The sequence below is a fragment of the Cyprinus carpio genome, chromosome A7 (genome assembly GCF_018340385.1).
Source record: "Cyprinus carpio isolate SPL01 chromosome A7, ASM1834038v1, whole genome shotgun sequence".
Taxonomy (NCBI): Eukaryota; Metazoa; Chordata; class Actinopteri; order Cypriniformes; family Cyprinidae; genus Cyprinus; species Cyprinus carpio.
In genome coordinates this window covers 949,176-964,268 of record NC_056578.1, presented here as the reverse complement: position 1 = coordinate 964,268, position 15,093 = coordinate 949,176, and the positions used below count along the sequence as shown (strand labels likewise).

General features: G+C 36.3%; 1 protein-coding gene and 1 pseudogene across 1 annotated transcript in view; one reads left to right on the top strand and one right to left on the bottom strand.

Moving 5' to 3' along the window:
* LOC109094672 (NACHT, LRR and PYD domains-containing protein 12-like) overlaps positions 1–13,266 on the bottom strand; it is a 29,624-nt gene extending 16,358 nt beyond the window's left edge. The window contains exons 1-3 of the mRNA XM_042759301.1: positions 12,693–13,266; positions 2,649–2,822; positions 365–535 (exon numbers count right to left, since the gene is read on the bottom strand). Of these exons, the coding sequence (XP_042615235.1) occupies positions 365–535; positions 2,649–2,822; positions 12,693–13,198 (851 nt within the window). The 5' untranslated portion in view covers positions 13,199–13,266. The remainder of the gene's footprint in view (positions 1–364; positions 536–2,648; positions 2,823–12,692) is intronic.
* The window catches only part of LOC122145497, a 643,912-nt pseudogene that overhangs the window by 485,456 nt on the left and 143,363 nt on the right, over positions 1–15,093 (top strand).

Below are 15,093 nucleotides of genomic sequence, written 5' to 3'. Positions count from 1 at the left end.
TATATGGGATGGCATGAGGGTGTGAAGGATGGAGTTTCCCTTTAATGACTGTATGTTTCTGTTCCCCTGTGCTGCATTTTAATTGTTGTTGTTGCACTAGACTTTTTTTGCTAGGTTACTTCTACTTTTTTAATGCTGGACTCTTGTACTCTTTATTTTTGCTCCAGTATGCTGAAGGACTCCCCCTTTCAGTGGAGAACAAGACAAGGGGCAATAGCTACAATCAGACAAAGGGCGCACTTGGATCCAATAGTAAATGATTGTGTAGTTCTTATTGTTGTCCAGTTTGATAATTATGAAATTATGTATGTATAATTATTTCATTATGAAAGAATGCAGTCAGACACACACTACAACCACAAACCTTAGTATGTTGAGTTGATTTGGTCTCCTTAGTCCAGTGGAGAGCAGCTTCACTCCTGAATCCTGCAGGTCATTGTTACTCAGGTCCAGCTCTCTCAGATGTGAAAGGTTTGAACTCAGAGCTGATGCCAGAGCAGTGCAACCTTCCTCTTTCACCAAACAGCCGGATAATCTACAACAACAGTGTTTATGTAAGCATGCTTCATTTTTAGATATGATTCAGTTCCTATTTCTGGAACAACAACAATAAAAATAATAATAAAAGTTTTCTTTTTTAATTCTAAAAATGTGTTTAAGTAAGTTTTAGGATGTGGGTTAGGGTTAGGTTTTAGCTTAGTACAAAAATTAGCCTATATAATGTACAGATTTAGATGGACAAGTAAGAGAGAGGGAGTGTGTGTGTGTGTGTGTGTGTGTGAAAGAGGGAGAGAAAGAGATTAGTAACAGACTCCAGTACAGTAAGATGTATTTAGCAAGATGAACTACATATGTGACCCTGGACCACAAAACCAGACTTAAGTCACTGGGGTATATTTGTAGCAATAGCCAAAAATACATTGTATGGGTCAAAATCCTTGATTTTTTTTCTTTTATGCCAAAAATCATTAGGATATTAAGTAAAGACAATGTTCCATGAATATATTTTGTAAATTCCCTACTGTAAATATATCAAAACTTAATTTTTGATTAGTAATATGCATTGCTAAGAACTTCATTTTGACAACTTTAAAGGTGATTTTCTCTCTTTTGATTTGTTTTTTGCACCCTCAGCTTCCAGATTTTCAAATAGTTGTATCTCAGCCAAATTTTGTCCTCCTAACAACCCATACATTAATGGAATGCTTATTTATTCAACTTTCAGGTGATGTAGAAATCTCAATTTTTAAAAAAATGACCCTTATGACTGGCCATGTTCACAAATGTCACGAATGTAATATACAATGCAATGACCCTCCAATTGAATTTTTTGAAATCAATGTGCTGCCTGATAAATGAGAACACTGTCTGCACAAAATTCAGCAGTGAGTTCAACCACTTTGCAGTGAGTTACTGTCACACACAAAACGAGTAGTGATTGACACAATCTCTGCTGTTGAACTTTCACAATAAACACAATTATTCAGCATAAACAATATTTTAAATGGAAACAAAACAAACATTCCTAACAAACCAAAGTTCTTCTGTGAGCATGTCAGGCATACAAGTGAATAAGATTTTAGCTTTGGGTCATATGTATGGAAGTGTTAAAATAATCAAAAATGATTTTCCTGTCTGCATTAAACTCACATGCATCTGGAACTAGTAACGAAGTCACACATGGAGCTGCTGTTGTCTTTGAACTCTATAAATGTTTACAATTATCAAAAAAAATGACCTTTAAATAAAGTGTTTGCAGTTCATGAACCCTTTGAACTACTGGAATATTCCACAAACATTCACACTTTCATCCTGTGTGATTTACAATTTATACTCAACTTATACACTTTTTTGCATGTTTACATGCAACATTAGTTTGGAATGTTGTATAAAGTATCCAATAACTATATTCAAGTAAAAGTAAATATACATTTATTGAAATCAACTAAAAATAAAATTAAGAATATATTTATCCAATAACTATATTCAAGTAAAGTAAATATACATTTATTGAAATCAACTAAAAATAAAATTAAGAATATATTAAGTCCATATTATATTATTCTATATTATTTTATTCATATTCTAGAATATGAATAAAAAAAAGTACAAGTATCGAATGTCCAAGTAAATCTGAAAAATAATGTCAAATTTGGTGGGATGCTAAAGTCTATATTAATATATTGAAGAATTTACTCAGGAAGTGCTCTGAACAATTCACTGAGTGACATTTACTTAAATTAATATGCAACTGATGGCAAACAAATTTTTTATTGCTAACTCATTTTTTAAACAAACATGCAATAAGCATGAACTGGAGATTTCTCTAAACAATTAGATTTTCTATAAAACATCCTTAAAAATATAAAAACATGTTCACTTGGGAATGAAGATGACAGTCTAGTGCGTGAAACTCTTAATAACATTAATAAGTTTAACATTAATAAAATAATTTTAAAAAAGTATTTTTCCTCAAAATTCTGGAGCCCACTGTATACTCATTTCCTGGAGGGCAGGTAGATTTTGTAGCAGGATTATGAAGGGAAAAACAGAACAATTTCCCATTTAACAAAATGTTTTCTTCATAAACATACTTGACATGGTATCTTTACTTATTATAACAAAATGAATCAGTGTGAAACACAAACCTCAGTATGTTGAGTTGACAGTTTGGACTCTTCAGACCAATAGAGAGCAGCCTCCCTCCTGAATCCTGCAGGTGATTGTTACTCAGGTCCAGCTCTCTCAGAGGGGAGTTTGATGATTGTAGAGCAGAAGCCACAATTTCACAGTGCTGATCAGTGAGATTACAGTCTGTCAATCTGAAAACAGCAAGGACTCTGGTTAAAGGCATGCCAGTGTGCTGATGTCCCCACCAGACTAAAAGACTTCCTTAGTTCAGTGCTTCTCAAACCTGTCCTGGCGACCCCCATAATTGCACATTAGTCTCTACTAATGAGCTGAAGGTAAAACCAGTTAAATCAGGTGTGTTGGATTAGGGAGACATTCAAAATGTGCAGTGGTGGAGTACCCAGGACAGCTTTGAGAAGCACTGCCTTATGCCTGTTTCACACGTACTAGACTGTTCACACTGCATGCGGTTGCGATCCTAAAAGTGTATGCACGTACAAATGCTAGATTTTGCGTACGCACAAAAGTTTTCCGATTAATAAAATCATGCGTACACCAGAACCGGCGTAAAAATCCCTTTATAAATCTCAGTCAGGGGAAGATTGTGCGTATATTTATCTCCACACCGCACTTCCTCCCCTGAAATCACTATATGATATATGGAGCTTGCTAACGCCTCTAAAGGTTTATCTTTATGCATAACCTTATCTTCTATATCATATTCCCATCCAGTATTCGGATACCCATGTTTAATACTGTTAGCGGTACAAGACATTAAGGAAATATGAATATATTTGATCCAGGAAAATGCCATTTGTGCCATATACACAGTTTTTATTACAAAGATCACCTTGTGTCCATATGTTTTAGAATAAATATGTCATAATATCCATAAAACGGTTTAAAATAGTTCTCAGAAAAATTATTTAGAATGAAACTGGCCCAGTAATATTTTGCTAGTTATTTTATAAAAATTCAAATTGAATTAAGTAAATGTAGCTTTGCTGGATAAGGTGAACATATTTTATCTATTTTAGTGGAAACAGATAGGCCTATATTTATTGAAGTGTAAATACAACTGTCTGACTCGCGTGTCACTGACAAAGTATTTAAAAAAAAGGAAATCAGCAAATCTTACATTTTTCTTCAAATTGTATCCTTCAAATACAGTGGTATTTTTCATAATGTTGTGGAGATGCTTCACATGACATCAACACCTCAGCTGCGGTTGTACAGTAAGCTAATATCATTGGACCTATTCAGACCGGACAATGGACCTTTTGACCACCGAATTCATGTCTGACATAATTTCGTATTATGGCAGATTGTATTATTGTACAAGTGCGCATCTTTGATCATTGTTCTCACTAAAAATATTTTCTCATAACACAAGATCTGCAGTCTGTGCACCTATAGCACTCCTCACTGTCATTAAAACATAGCACGCCACAGGAAAAGTGATCAAGCGCATCCTCTACAAATAGGCTTTATCTAAACTCATATAATTTTGGTTTAACTTTTGCATAATGACTTTATGTAATTTCAGTTCTTATCTCCATTAGTGAGAGTGAAATATTTAATTTAATGTGTATATCGACATAACAGATGCATGCTGTGCTGCACACACGGAAATAAAGTGACAGCACATTGTTCGCAGTAAAAAAAGAACATGGATTGACAAGGAAATGTAGTAATTTCACAATAAATTGATATAAAGTCTACCACATTTACAGTCAACACATGGCTTTTTGGCTAGTTTTAAAAAAAGGAAAAGTGCACTTTTAGATAATAGATGCACTTGTGGTGGTAGAAAAACAAAGTTCTTTAAGACCTTTTGGGACTGCTTGTAAAGATTTAAATACAAGTGTTAAAAAATTAAATTGTTTAGAAAAGTAGGCTATATGCTGTTTAAATGTGATGCCACTTGCTTGAGCAACAGAAAAGTAGGCTATATGCTGTGTTTTAATGTGTTGCCACTTGCTTGAGCAACTTATTATACAAACCAACTTATTATACAAACCTGTTTTAATGTGTTGCCACTTGCTTGAGCAACTTATTATACAAACCCTGTTTGCTGTTGAATGCTGTTGTTTATATTAATGGAGTTTAAACTAATGTCTATAAAGTATTGTTACTGTACTGCTAAAAAGGCATTTTCTGTAGCAACGTTTGGATTGAAATCAAAATAATGGATAAATGTTGTGTTTGTGGCCTAAACACCCACTGATCAGTAGCGGACTGCCAACGCGTCCTGTGTGAAAGCACAATGAGTCCGTGCTGCTTCTGCACCGCATACATAACACACATGGACTGCATATGCATTAAAGACGGAGAATGTGTGAAACAGGCATTAGTTACCCAACAACCAACTTCATCATTAACCCTTTCACACAGGGACATGCACACATAGACATCAAAGGGGGCTTTAGCACCCGCCGATTTTCTTTTAAACTGATCCCATGTACAAATGTATATATGTGTGTGTGTGTGTGTGTGTAAATGTATATATGTGTGTGTGTGTGTGTGTGTGTGTGTGTTCCTGTTTGTGCACAGCTTACCCTATCAAACAAATAAAAAAATAAAAATATCAGGTCAGGTCGGGAAATGTTGAGAGACTGTCGAGTTATGATGCCTTTCTTCCTGCGTGTCTTCGCGCGGGCGCACAGCAGTGGAGCACGACAGGCAGAGAGAGAGATAGAGAGAGAGAGAGAGAAGACAGGCAGAGAGAGAGAAAGAGAGAGAGAAGACAGGCAGAGAGAGAGAGAGAGAGAGAGAGAGAGAGAGAAGACATGCAGAGGCAGAGAGAGGGAGAGAGAAGACAGGCAGAGAGAGAGAGAGATAAACAAAAACATAAACAAAAAGAAAAATGTTACCTTAGGGCAGAGAGCCTCCCTCCCTTTCCAGTTGTGTTTCTCTTGCTGTGGAGGTGAGTGGTGATGAACAAAAGACTAAGCTACCTGTGCCTCGAATTTACAGCTCATTATCCAAAAGACAAAAGGCAAATATAGTTAATTTGTCTTGCTAACATCAATGACTCATGAGCGCTAAAATTGTAAGTTAGCTAAGTTTAGCTAAAGCAATAGGAAGTCTAGAAGTTTAGACCAGTGCGCGCTCTTTCACTGCATGATTCAGTTTATTAATATGCATTTAGAATGATAATCAGTATCACGCGAAGACTGATGTTTTTTTCCACCAAAAAGCAGCATGACTGCAATTTGATGTTGATTTTATACAGCAGTTCAATAAAAAAATATTTAATATTAAGAAACTTATGTTTTAGACACAATATTATTGACTGTTTTTGCTGTATTTCACCAACAAATATAATTCCAATTTACATCTCTGAGCAACATGAAGCTGTTTTGTTCCTGAATGAATCAACCGTTTAAATGACTCGGTTCAGTCACAATGACTCACTTATTATCGTATCACCTATTATCACTTATTATCACTGCTATCAGTGAAAAGTTGCCCATTTCCAGGACGCCTTCTGCCCTCATTAGCATATACACAGCCTGAGTGAGACGCTGTGGTCTGCCATTATTACCGCTTTCTCTTTGCTGTGGAAGCCAAGTGGAGATACAATGTCAGTGCCAATAAGACCATTAAAAGTGTTGTGTAAGTTGGGATGCACCCCACCCCAACTTAACATAGGAGTATCCATAGACTGCTGAGGATACGTGATTAACTTTCGCACATTTTCTGCTGAAATGTCCTATACTTTGTGCTAACATTTTTACAATCGACTCTACTGCCTCACAAATCCAGGGGTCGTTTAGCGCTGAGTTGTGCAAAGATTGCTTCTGAAAGAGGATCGATACCAACGCTTTGCGCAAAACGTCCAGACAAAGCAAGCCCACGCATCATATTTTGTTTTCCATAAGAGATCCTGGCTCTCTGTAAGGCTAATGTTGCTAAAGCGTTACCGTATTGTCTCTGCCTGTTTTCACTAATGCTGAATTCACGTGCTACCATTGCAGCATGAATCACGCCACCGCTTGTTGAGATTCACAAAATGATTTCCCTTTGACAACTATTTTAATAATCGATTTTAATCGATTAAATCGATTAGTTGTTTCAGCTCTAGACTCACTTATTATCTTATCACTTATTATCACTTATTATCAGTGAAAGTGCTGCCCATTTGTGACGCTCTCTGTCCTATTAGCATATACACAGCCCTGAATGAGAAACTCCATTCCGCCATTACTGCTTTCTTGCTGTAGCTGCTGGAGATACAATGTCAGTGCCAACAAGACCATTAAAAGTGTTGTGTGTTGGGATGCACCAACGAACATAGGAGTATCCATAGACTGCTGAGGATACGGTGATTAACTTTCATTTTCTAAGGAAATGTCCAATACTCTGTGCTAACATTTTACACCGGACTCTACTGCCTCACAAACGAGGGTCAGTTTAGCGCTGGAGTTGTGCAAAGATTGCTTCTGAAAGAGGGATCGATACCAACGCTTTGTGCGCAAACGTCCAGACAAAGCAAGCCTCACGCATCATATTTTGTTTTCCATAAGAGATCCTTGGCTCTCTGTAAGGCTAATGTTGCTAAAGCTACCATTGTCTCTGCCTGTTTTCACTAATGCTGAATTCACGTGCTACCATTGCAGCATGAATCACGTCACCGTTGTTGAGATTCACAAAATGATTCTTGATGTTTGTGTTTCTGAATGATTCAGCTGTTAAAATCCAAATTCAGAATATCCTGTCTGTAGTTTCTCAGGATTAGTAATGTGAAAAATCTGCTGATAACATCAAGCTACTTCCAATCAGTGACTAGCTGTGACTGAACCTACCTCATAATAAAAAAAACTCACATAATCACTGATTAATAAGCAACATCAGCTGATCACATTGATTTTCAGTTTCTTTGCAAACAATAATGTTTCATAAACATGTTGCTGCAGAGAAAATAAACACAAGGAGTAGCTAAAGAGTCAAGAGCCCCATTAAAGCAAATCTTATTCACCATAATGGTGACTTCAAACCAAACTCTTAATTTAAAGAAAACCTCAACATCTGAACCTTTGTAATTTTCAAAAAGAACTTCTGTAGACGTATGACAGAAATAAAGTCAATCTAGTAATGTGTGAAGCTGGTGAAGCTGTTTGTGGAGTTGTTAAATCATCCTGTGTTGAGATCTTGAGAGAGTTAATGTCTTTAATTTACAGTTTTGCAGGCTTTGACTGGAAGTCAATAGTTATTTTTGTGTTTCTGCTCATCTCTTTTTTCTTAGGCAGGTGTTCATCACTAATGCTCAATCAGTACTTGATTAATCATTTAATCTAATGAACTGCAGTACTGCTTCAGTCTTATTTTTAGCACTCTGTAGTATGCATACTGAGCAGTGTTCATTTCATTAACTCATCTGGGCTGACACATGTGGGGCCTTTATGGAAACTGAGGACAAATCTGGGCCCCACATAAGCTTGCGGGCTGGGTTCATCCTCTCCTCCCGAAATAAATGAAAAGATATTTATTAAATTAATTTGAATGAATTAACGAGAGAGAGAGAGAGAGAGAGAGAGAGAGAGAGAGAGACCGCGCGAGTGTGAAGCGTGCAAACAAGTGAAAGTTATCACCTCATTGCTAAGAAATATAATGTAGCTTTTAGTAGCGAAGATGCTGTATTTATAAAATTCATGGGACAGAGGTCGAAAACCAGCTCCTGAATGTGCAATTATTTAAAGTTTCCATCTCAATAAAATGCGAGCGCATACAGCACACCGGCATTAAAACGCTATTTTTATGGGCAAACGTGTTGCCCTTGCATTGGGAGAAATAATATTAATGCAAATGGAAACAAGATTATTTTTCAAGATTATTCTTAACCAATTGGCAGATAATTTGCTAAATAAGTAAAATACACTTAGACTAAAAACCTTATGTAATTTTTCTTATGCAGAAAATAAATCTTTATTTAAGAATCTTTAGATACTTTGACTGGAAACAAAACAAAAATACTAAGAAAATCATTTTTTGCAGTGCAGGTACATTAATTTTTTGCACATACTTTCATAATGCAGACACTTTGAAAGTAACAAAAACGGCATGAACTTTAATACTAAATCCTGTAGATGAGGAGGATACATTAATTTGTAGGGAGTTACATTTACATCGGGAGATGATTATTTAGATTTTTTTATACCATATCTGGATGCATATTTATTTGAGCGCTACCATTTTTAAATGCCATTTTGCTATATAATATCAAGGATGCAAGGCCACAGAGCGGTAAGGAAAGAGTGTCTCGCTCTCATGCTCTTTCTTATAATATTTGTGTAGTTTCTGTATGGAACAGAAGGATGACATGAAGCTGAGTACTGTATGGAATGGAAGAATGCCAGATGGAAGGGTAGTTTGAGATATATGCCGTAACCACCACCACAGCTGTTAAATTTAGTAGGTCATCTTTATTTCCTACAAATACAAAAGCAACAGTTATTCTTTTTCCTGTTGGATTTTAATATTCTCCCAAGACTCATTATTGTGGCCATCTCCTCCTTATTTTTGTGAGCCTTCTTGGCTGAGTAGAATTCAAATGTTAATTTCATTAATTAAGAAATGCAACAGTTTGGATTAGAGAACATTTAATGAAAAGAGCGTTAAACTATGTGGAAAAAGCTGCTGCAAACTGCAATTTATATTTATTTAATTTGTCAATTGCTTGTAAAGTCATGTAGCCTACATTCATGAATCTTTTATGCTTAAAGCTTTACCTTGATTAAATTATGTTTTTATACTTCATGATTAGGTTTTTTTTTTTTTTGTCCTTTTGCCTGTAGAATACTATTAAAATTAATATTACTTAAATAATTTACCTTTCTTCCACTCTTTTACCTTTGATATTATAACAGTGAGTAAGAATTAAAGTTACGTATTGAGTCGGAAGTATGCAGACGTCTTTTTATCGGGTGCTGTTGCCATGGTGAATCATAATTACTGAACTCCATAACTCAGAGTTTGCGCTAACTCAGAGTTGCGCTATAAACTCAGAGTCAATCTACTCAGGGTTGATTGAACTCAATTCAGCTGTTCTGAACCCAAAAAACTAAAAACTAAAAAAAAAATTCAGGGTAAGTCAACTCAGAGTTCAAGTTTCAGCTGGTTGGCTGAACCTCCTTATTGAAACGGGCATCAGTTCTCACTATTTACCAACTATTAACTATAATTTTTGCCTCAAACTCCTAATTACTGTTTATTAATAGTTAGTAAGGTAGTTGTTAAGTTTAGGTACACAGCAAAAACCCCAGTGTTAAATTAATTCTCCTCAGAGTTTATATGATTCCACACTCAAGAGTGTTAAAATTAGCACTGAAGCAGTGTTAAAGTTAATGAGATAATTAAGTGACTAACTAAATGATGGTTGACCATTAGTAAAGACACATGATGTAAACAAGCAAACTCACTGAAGGAGAGTTAACATTTTAATTATGACCACCATTACGGGGGTCAGTGTTTACTTTAGTTTGGCTCTTGGCCCTTGACTCTTTAATGTTAGACTTTGTGTGGCTATTGTAACAGAGTTATGGAAGCTAGACAAGCCAAGAGAAAATGTGGTCAGGTGTTGTTTGATATGTTTTTACATCTCATCATGTTGTGAGCTGGGGGGTATTCCAAAAAGGGAGGTTATGTGACATACCCGGGTATGTTTGAGGATAAGCGAGAGGATAACCTCAGCTTTCGGTTCCAAAATTGAAGGTTACTTTCAGGGCATGTTAGTAACCATAGTTACTTGCTCTCTGAAGATAACCTTCTCCGGAGCAGGTTATGTTCTAGGGTTAGTTCACTTCACGCTATCAGCTCGGCACCATGTGATCTACTGACGGCCTTCAGTGGGGCATACAGATAGCGCACAACATTACCTAATATTACATAGGTAACATAGCTCGGTATCCTCGTGTTTATGACGGTGCACTCCGAAGCGGAGTTCGGCTGAGAAACAAATTAGCCACGAAGAATAAAAAAGAGATAATCAATATATATATATATATTAGATATATTTACCAGTATGAATGTAATGATGAAGCACTAATATAAGTAATAATAAGGTAATATATTATGCTAATATGGTTATTATATTTTATTTTTATTGGCACTATAGGGCCTAACAGTTATCTGTATAACTGATAAAACACTATGACAGGTAATGTTTAATTATATTATTAATATTCCGTATTACATTTTATATTATCATTTCACCTACAGCAAAATACATTTCTGATATGACTTAATATAATTAGCATCAAACAAACAATACAATTCATGTTCTCAAGGATTAAAGATTAAACAGAAAAAAAAAATTAGGTGGTGATATGCACTAAGCATGTAACAGACTACTGCACAATAACCATCAATTAGTGGCAATATGCACTAAGCATGTAAACAACCAATGAACAAAAAAAGAAGAAAGAAACAACATGGCACGCTTTTTTTTAGTGTCCGTTTCCATAGTGACTCGTCAATTCGTTGCAACTTATTCCCAGACGTGTTTTTGGAACCACATACCTTGAGTAACCAAGGTTTGTGGTTAATCAACCAAAAGTTCGGGTATAGCTGACGGTAAGTTAACCGTGCTTTCTGGAATACACCCCTGAATCATTGATCCTGTTTATAGTAGGGATGGGCGTACTGATGCTCAAATAAAATCTGAAACCTACATGACAAAAGTGAAAGAAGTGAACCACAGCGCCGTTTCCTTTACATTACTGTGATTTAGTTTAAAGGGGTGCTATTATGGTTTTTCCCTTTTTCAACTTTAGTTTGTCTGTAATGTTGCTGTTTGAGCATAAAAAAGATCTGCAAAGTTACAAAGCTCAAAGACCAATTCAAAATGAGATTTTATTTAACAGAAATCACTTTTCAAAAACTACAACAAACAACTCGTTTGGACTACAACGCATATATTCTGGGATTTGTAATATAACAAATATCAACGAATGGGACAAGACTTGTTTGAGCTGCACCAGAGAAGGCAACGAGTGTTATCACTATGTCGGAGACATGCTAGCTTTCCCAAGGCAGATGGACTTAGAGTGGTTACAATCATCCGGGTTTAAATTGCGCTGAAATTGATTTGATTTTGATAAAAAAATTTAACCTGTGATTCAGTTTAAACGGGTGCTATTATGCTTTTTCCCTTTTTCAACTTTAGTTTGTCTGTAATGTTGCTGTTTGAGCATAAAAAAAAAGGTATGTATACATACATACATACATACATATATATAAACAGAGATTTTTGATTACCTTAATCCGGCTAAAGTCATGATTGAAGTAAACAATAATGGAATTAAGACGTGGAGTATTCTTATTTTAGTCGCATTATTGCAGTGCAGTAAAGACATGTACACACCTTAATCACATTATTACTGTCGTGTAGGACTTTTTGACACATTTTGCGACAGATACACACATGCCAGTGGTTAACCGTTTGACGGCAAACAAAAGAATGGCTTCAACAACGCCGTCGTCTGTTTGCATGTATAGCATGATAAATAATTAACTGCACTTGAAGCTTTCAATATATTAAAAATTAAACACCCAAAACTGTATATGGCATCATAATGACGATGGACTATATGTTTATATTTGAAATTCTGGAGGATACGTCGGATGGCGTCGCGTGGTGACGTAATGACGTATGTCATTAATCGAATGAAAGGAATATTCTAAAAGCAACTCATGTAAACACCTTAATCGTAATATTGTCTTATTCAGAATAAGGTAAATAATTAGATTACTGATGTCCATGTAAACGTAGTCTGTGTTAATTTTAACACTCGAGTGTGGACTCAAACTCTGAGGACAATAAATCTCACACTGGGCTTTTTGCTGTGTATGGGGCAGGATTAAGGGATGTAGAATATGGTCATGGAGAAAAAGGCATTAATATGTTCTGTATAAGTACCAATAAACAGCCAATATGCTAGTTATATGTATGCTAATAAGCAACTAGTTAATAATTGTCCCTAAACTAAAGTTTTACCAATTAATCAATCCTCCATCACAATTTCTGTCAAATATAATTATGTTCATAATTTCAAACTCACACAGCTTTTCTGCAGTTCCTCACAGCAGGTACCAGTCTTCTTCTGCCCTCTTTTGATTTGATGTTGTACTTATTAAAGTCTAACTCATCCAGCACCTCCTCTGACATCAGGATCATGTTTGCCAAAGTAGAGCATTGTGCAAGAGAAAGCTTTTTTCCTTTCGTGTCAGATTTTAAAAACGCCTGCATTTCTTCAACAACAGAATAATTCTTCATCTCAATCAAGCAGTGTGACAGATTCATCCATCTTTCAGGACTGACATTGCTTTTTTGACCTCGTCTGATGTTTTGTACTATTTTTTTGACACTCTCTGGGTTGTTCTCTGTGTGTATCAGCACATCCTGTAAGAGTCTCTGATTGGACTCCAGTGAGACGCCATGAAGAAATCGAAGGAAAAGATCCAGGTGTCCAGTTTTACTCTTCAAGGCTTTATTCATTACTCCCTTCAGAAACACATCCAGAGGAACATCCTCACACTGAGTTCTGGACTTTCCTGTCGGGAACATTTTCAGAACCTCACTGTTCTTGCGTAAATAACAGTAAAACACATACAGTGCTGCAAAAAACTCCTGAAAGCTCACAGATGTATAAAGCTGTAAACCCTTCCTGTGATAAATCAGAGATTCCTCCCTAAAGACTTCAGTGCAAAATCCCAGAGAATACACCCAGGCCAGCATGCCCAGCTTTCTCTCTGTAAGGTCCTCTTCATATAAAACATCACATTGCCCTTCATCAGCTGATTGAAAGCCAGTTCAGCCAGTTTCACAATCACTTCTCTCTCTGTTGGACCCAAGGGTTTCTCTGCATCTCTCTCTTCATACTTCTCTGGTTCCTCATATTTGTTTTAAATTATGGTGAAGTGATGCAAGACCCCAGTCAGAGAGTTTGAGGGATTTCTCAGACTGGCGATGTTTCAGGATGTTTTTGAAGCAGTGATGAGATCCAGCAGACGGGTATGTGGCACATGATGTGGAGGCTTCTTTGCTCTTCTGATGTGTGAGATGATTCTGCTGGGGCTTGATGCTCCTCACTGATTCTCTCTCTTCCTGAAATATTCTCCTTCTGAGGGTCATTGAATCCCTGAATTTCTGTCACAACGGTTGATGTAGTTGGAGGGACTGATTGGCTGCTGCTGGTCTGGTGGTGGATCCAGATGAGAGCCGAGGGAAGCAGATCTCCTTTCTCATGAGGTTCACACACAGACTCAATTGATGAAAACCTCAGTCACATCAGAAACTTTCTTGACAGTCTGAAAACATCAGGAGAATTTGTTTTCATCCAGACCAACGCCACAGAACAACCATTACTTCATCATAAATCTTGAGTCCAGATATCAGCCCAACGAAAGTCAAGCAGAAGTTCAGAAGACTGTAATGATGATCTTAATCAAGTTCAGCTCTCGAAATGGAAGCACAACATGAAATCCATATCCTGATTGGCTCTTTCCTCGTCCCAGTCCAGAATGAAACTTCTGCACAGAGACGGTTTTTCCACCCAGCTATGCCTTTAGTAAGAACAGTCTTTATTTTGTCGCTCTTCTCTTTCTCTTCTCTTCATATCTCAGTTCAGGGTGAAGGATTAAAGATGTCATTGCAGTTGATTGGAGTGTCTTGAGGTCTCAAATTCTTTCCACCTGTAAAGTAATTCCCTCATGTTCTTCATTCACTCCTTCACTCTCTCTCCCTCTATGATGTGCTAGATGTGTAACTGTTCAGGAGGGTTTGATTTTCTTTGTAGTTTGATTCCCCAAATAAGCCTTCCCTCATACCTGTTCTTCATACTAGTTTTGTGCTGGTCTTTGACTCTCTGAAGATCATCATGCACTGTTTGGTGAGAATCGAGCTGCAGATCTGCTTCTGTGTCATGATGACTGAAGTGGTTCTGACTGTAGGAGGATGTGCTGGTCTGACAGGACACATATCTGATCTGATCAGCTCTCCAGCCACTGAAAAGACATTCTTAAATGTCTTGAATATTAAATTAATTTGAGCTTTATCAAAACAGAGAAAATATTTAAATTTCTCTAATATTAAATGATCTTATTTGAAATCATACCACATTTAGAGTGTTTGATTGATTGGCTCATTTGAATTATAATGCATCTGTTGTGGCCAACAGTTTCTTTTTATTACTGTCAATATAACACTGATGCTAAAATCCCACACTGTAAAAAAAATCCATAATTTTAACAGTAAAAGATTGTATAAATGCAACAGAAAAAAACATGTTGACTGGCTAACAGTATGTTCTCTTAACTATATTTGGTGAAAAACTGTAATAGATCTCACGGGACATTTCATGTAATTTTACAGTGAAATACTGTTAAATGTATAGATTTTGTAAGTACACTGTAAAAAGAAAACTTTTGTAGCATTGACTGTACATTACCGTAAACAATACG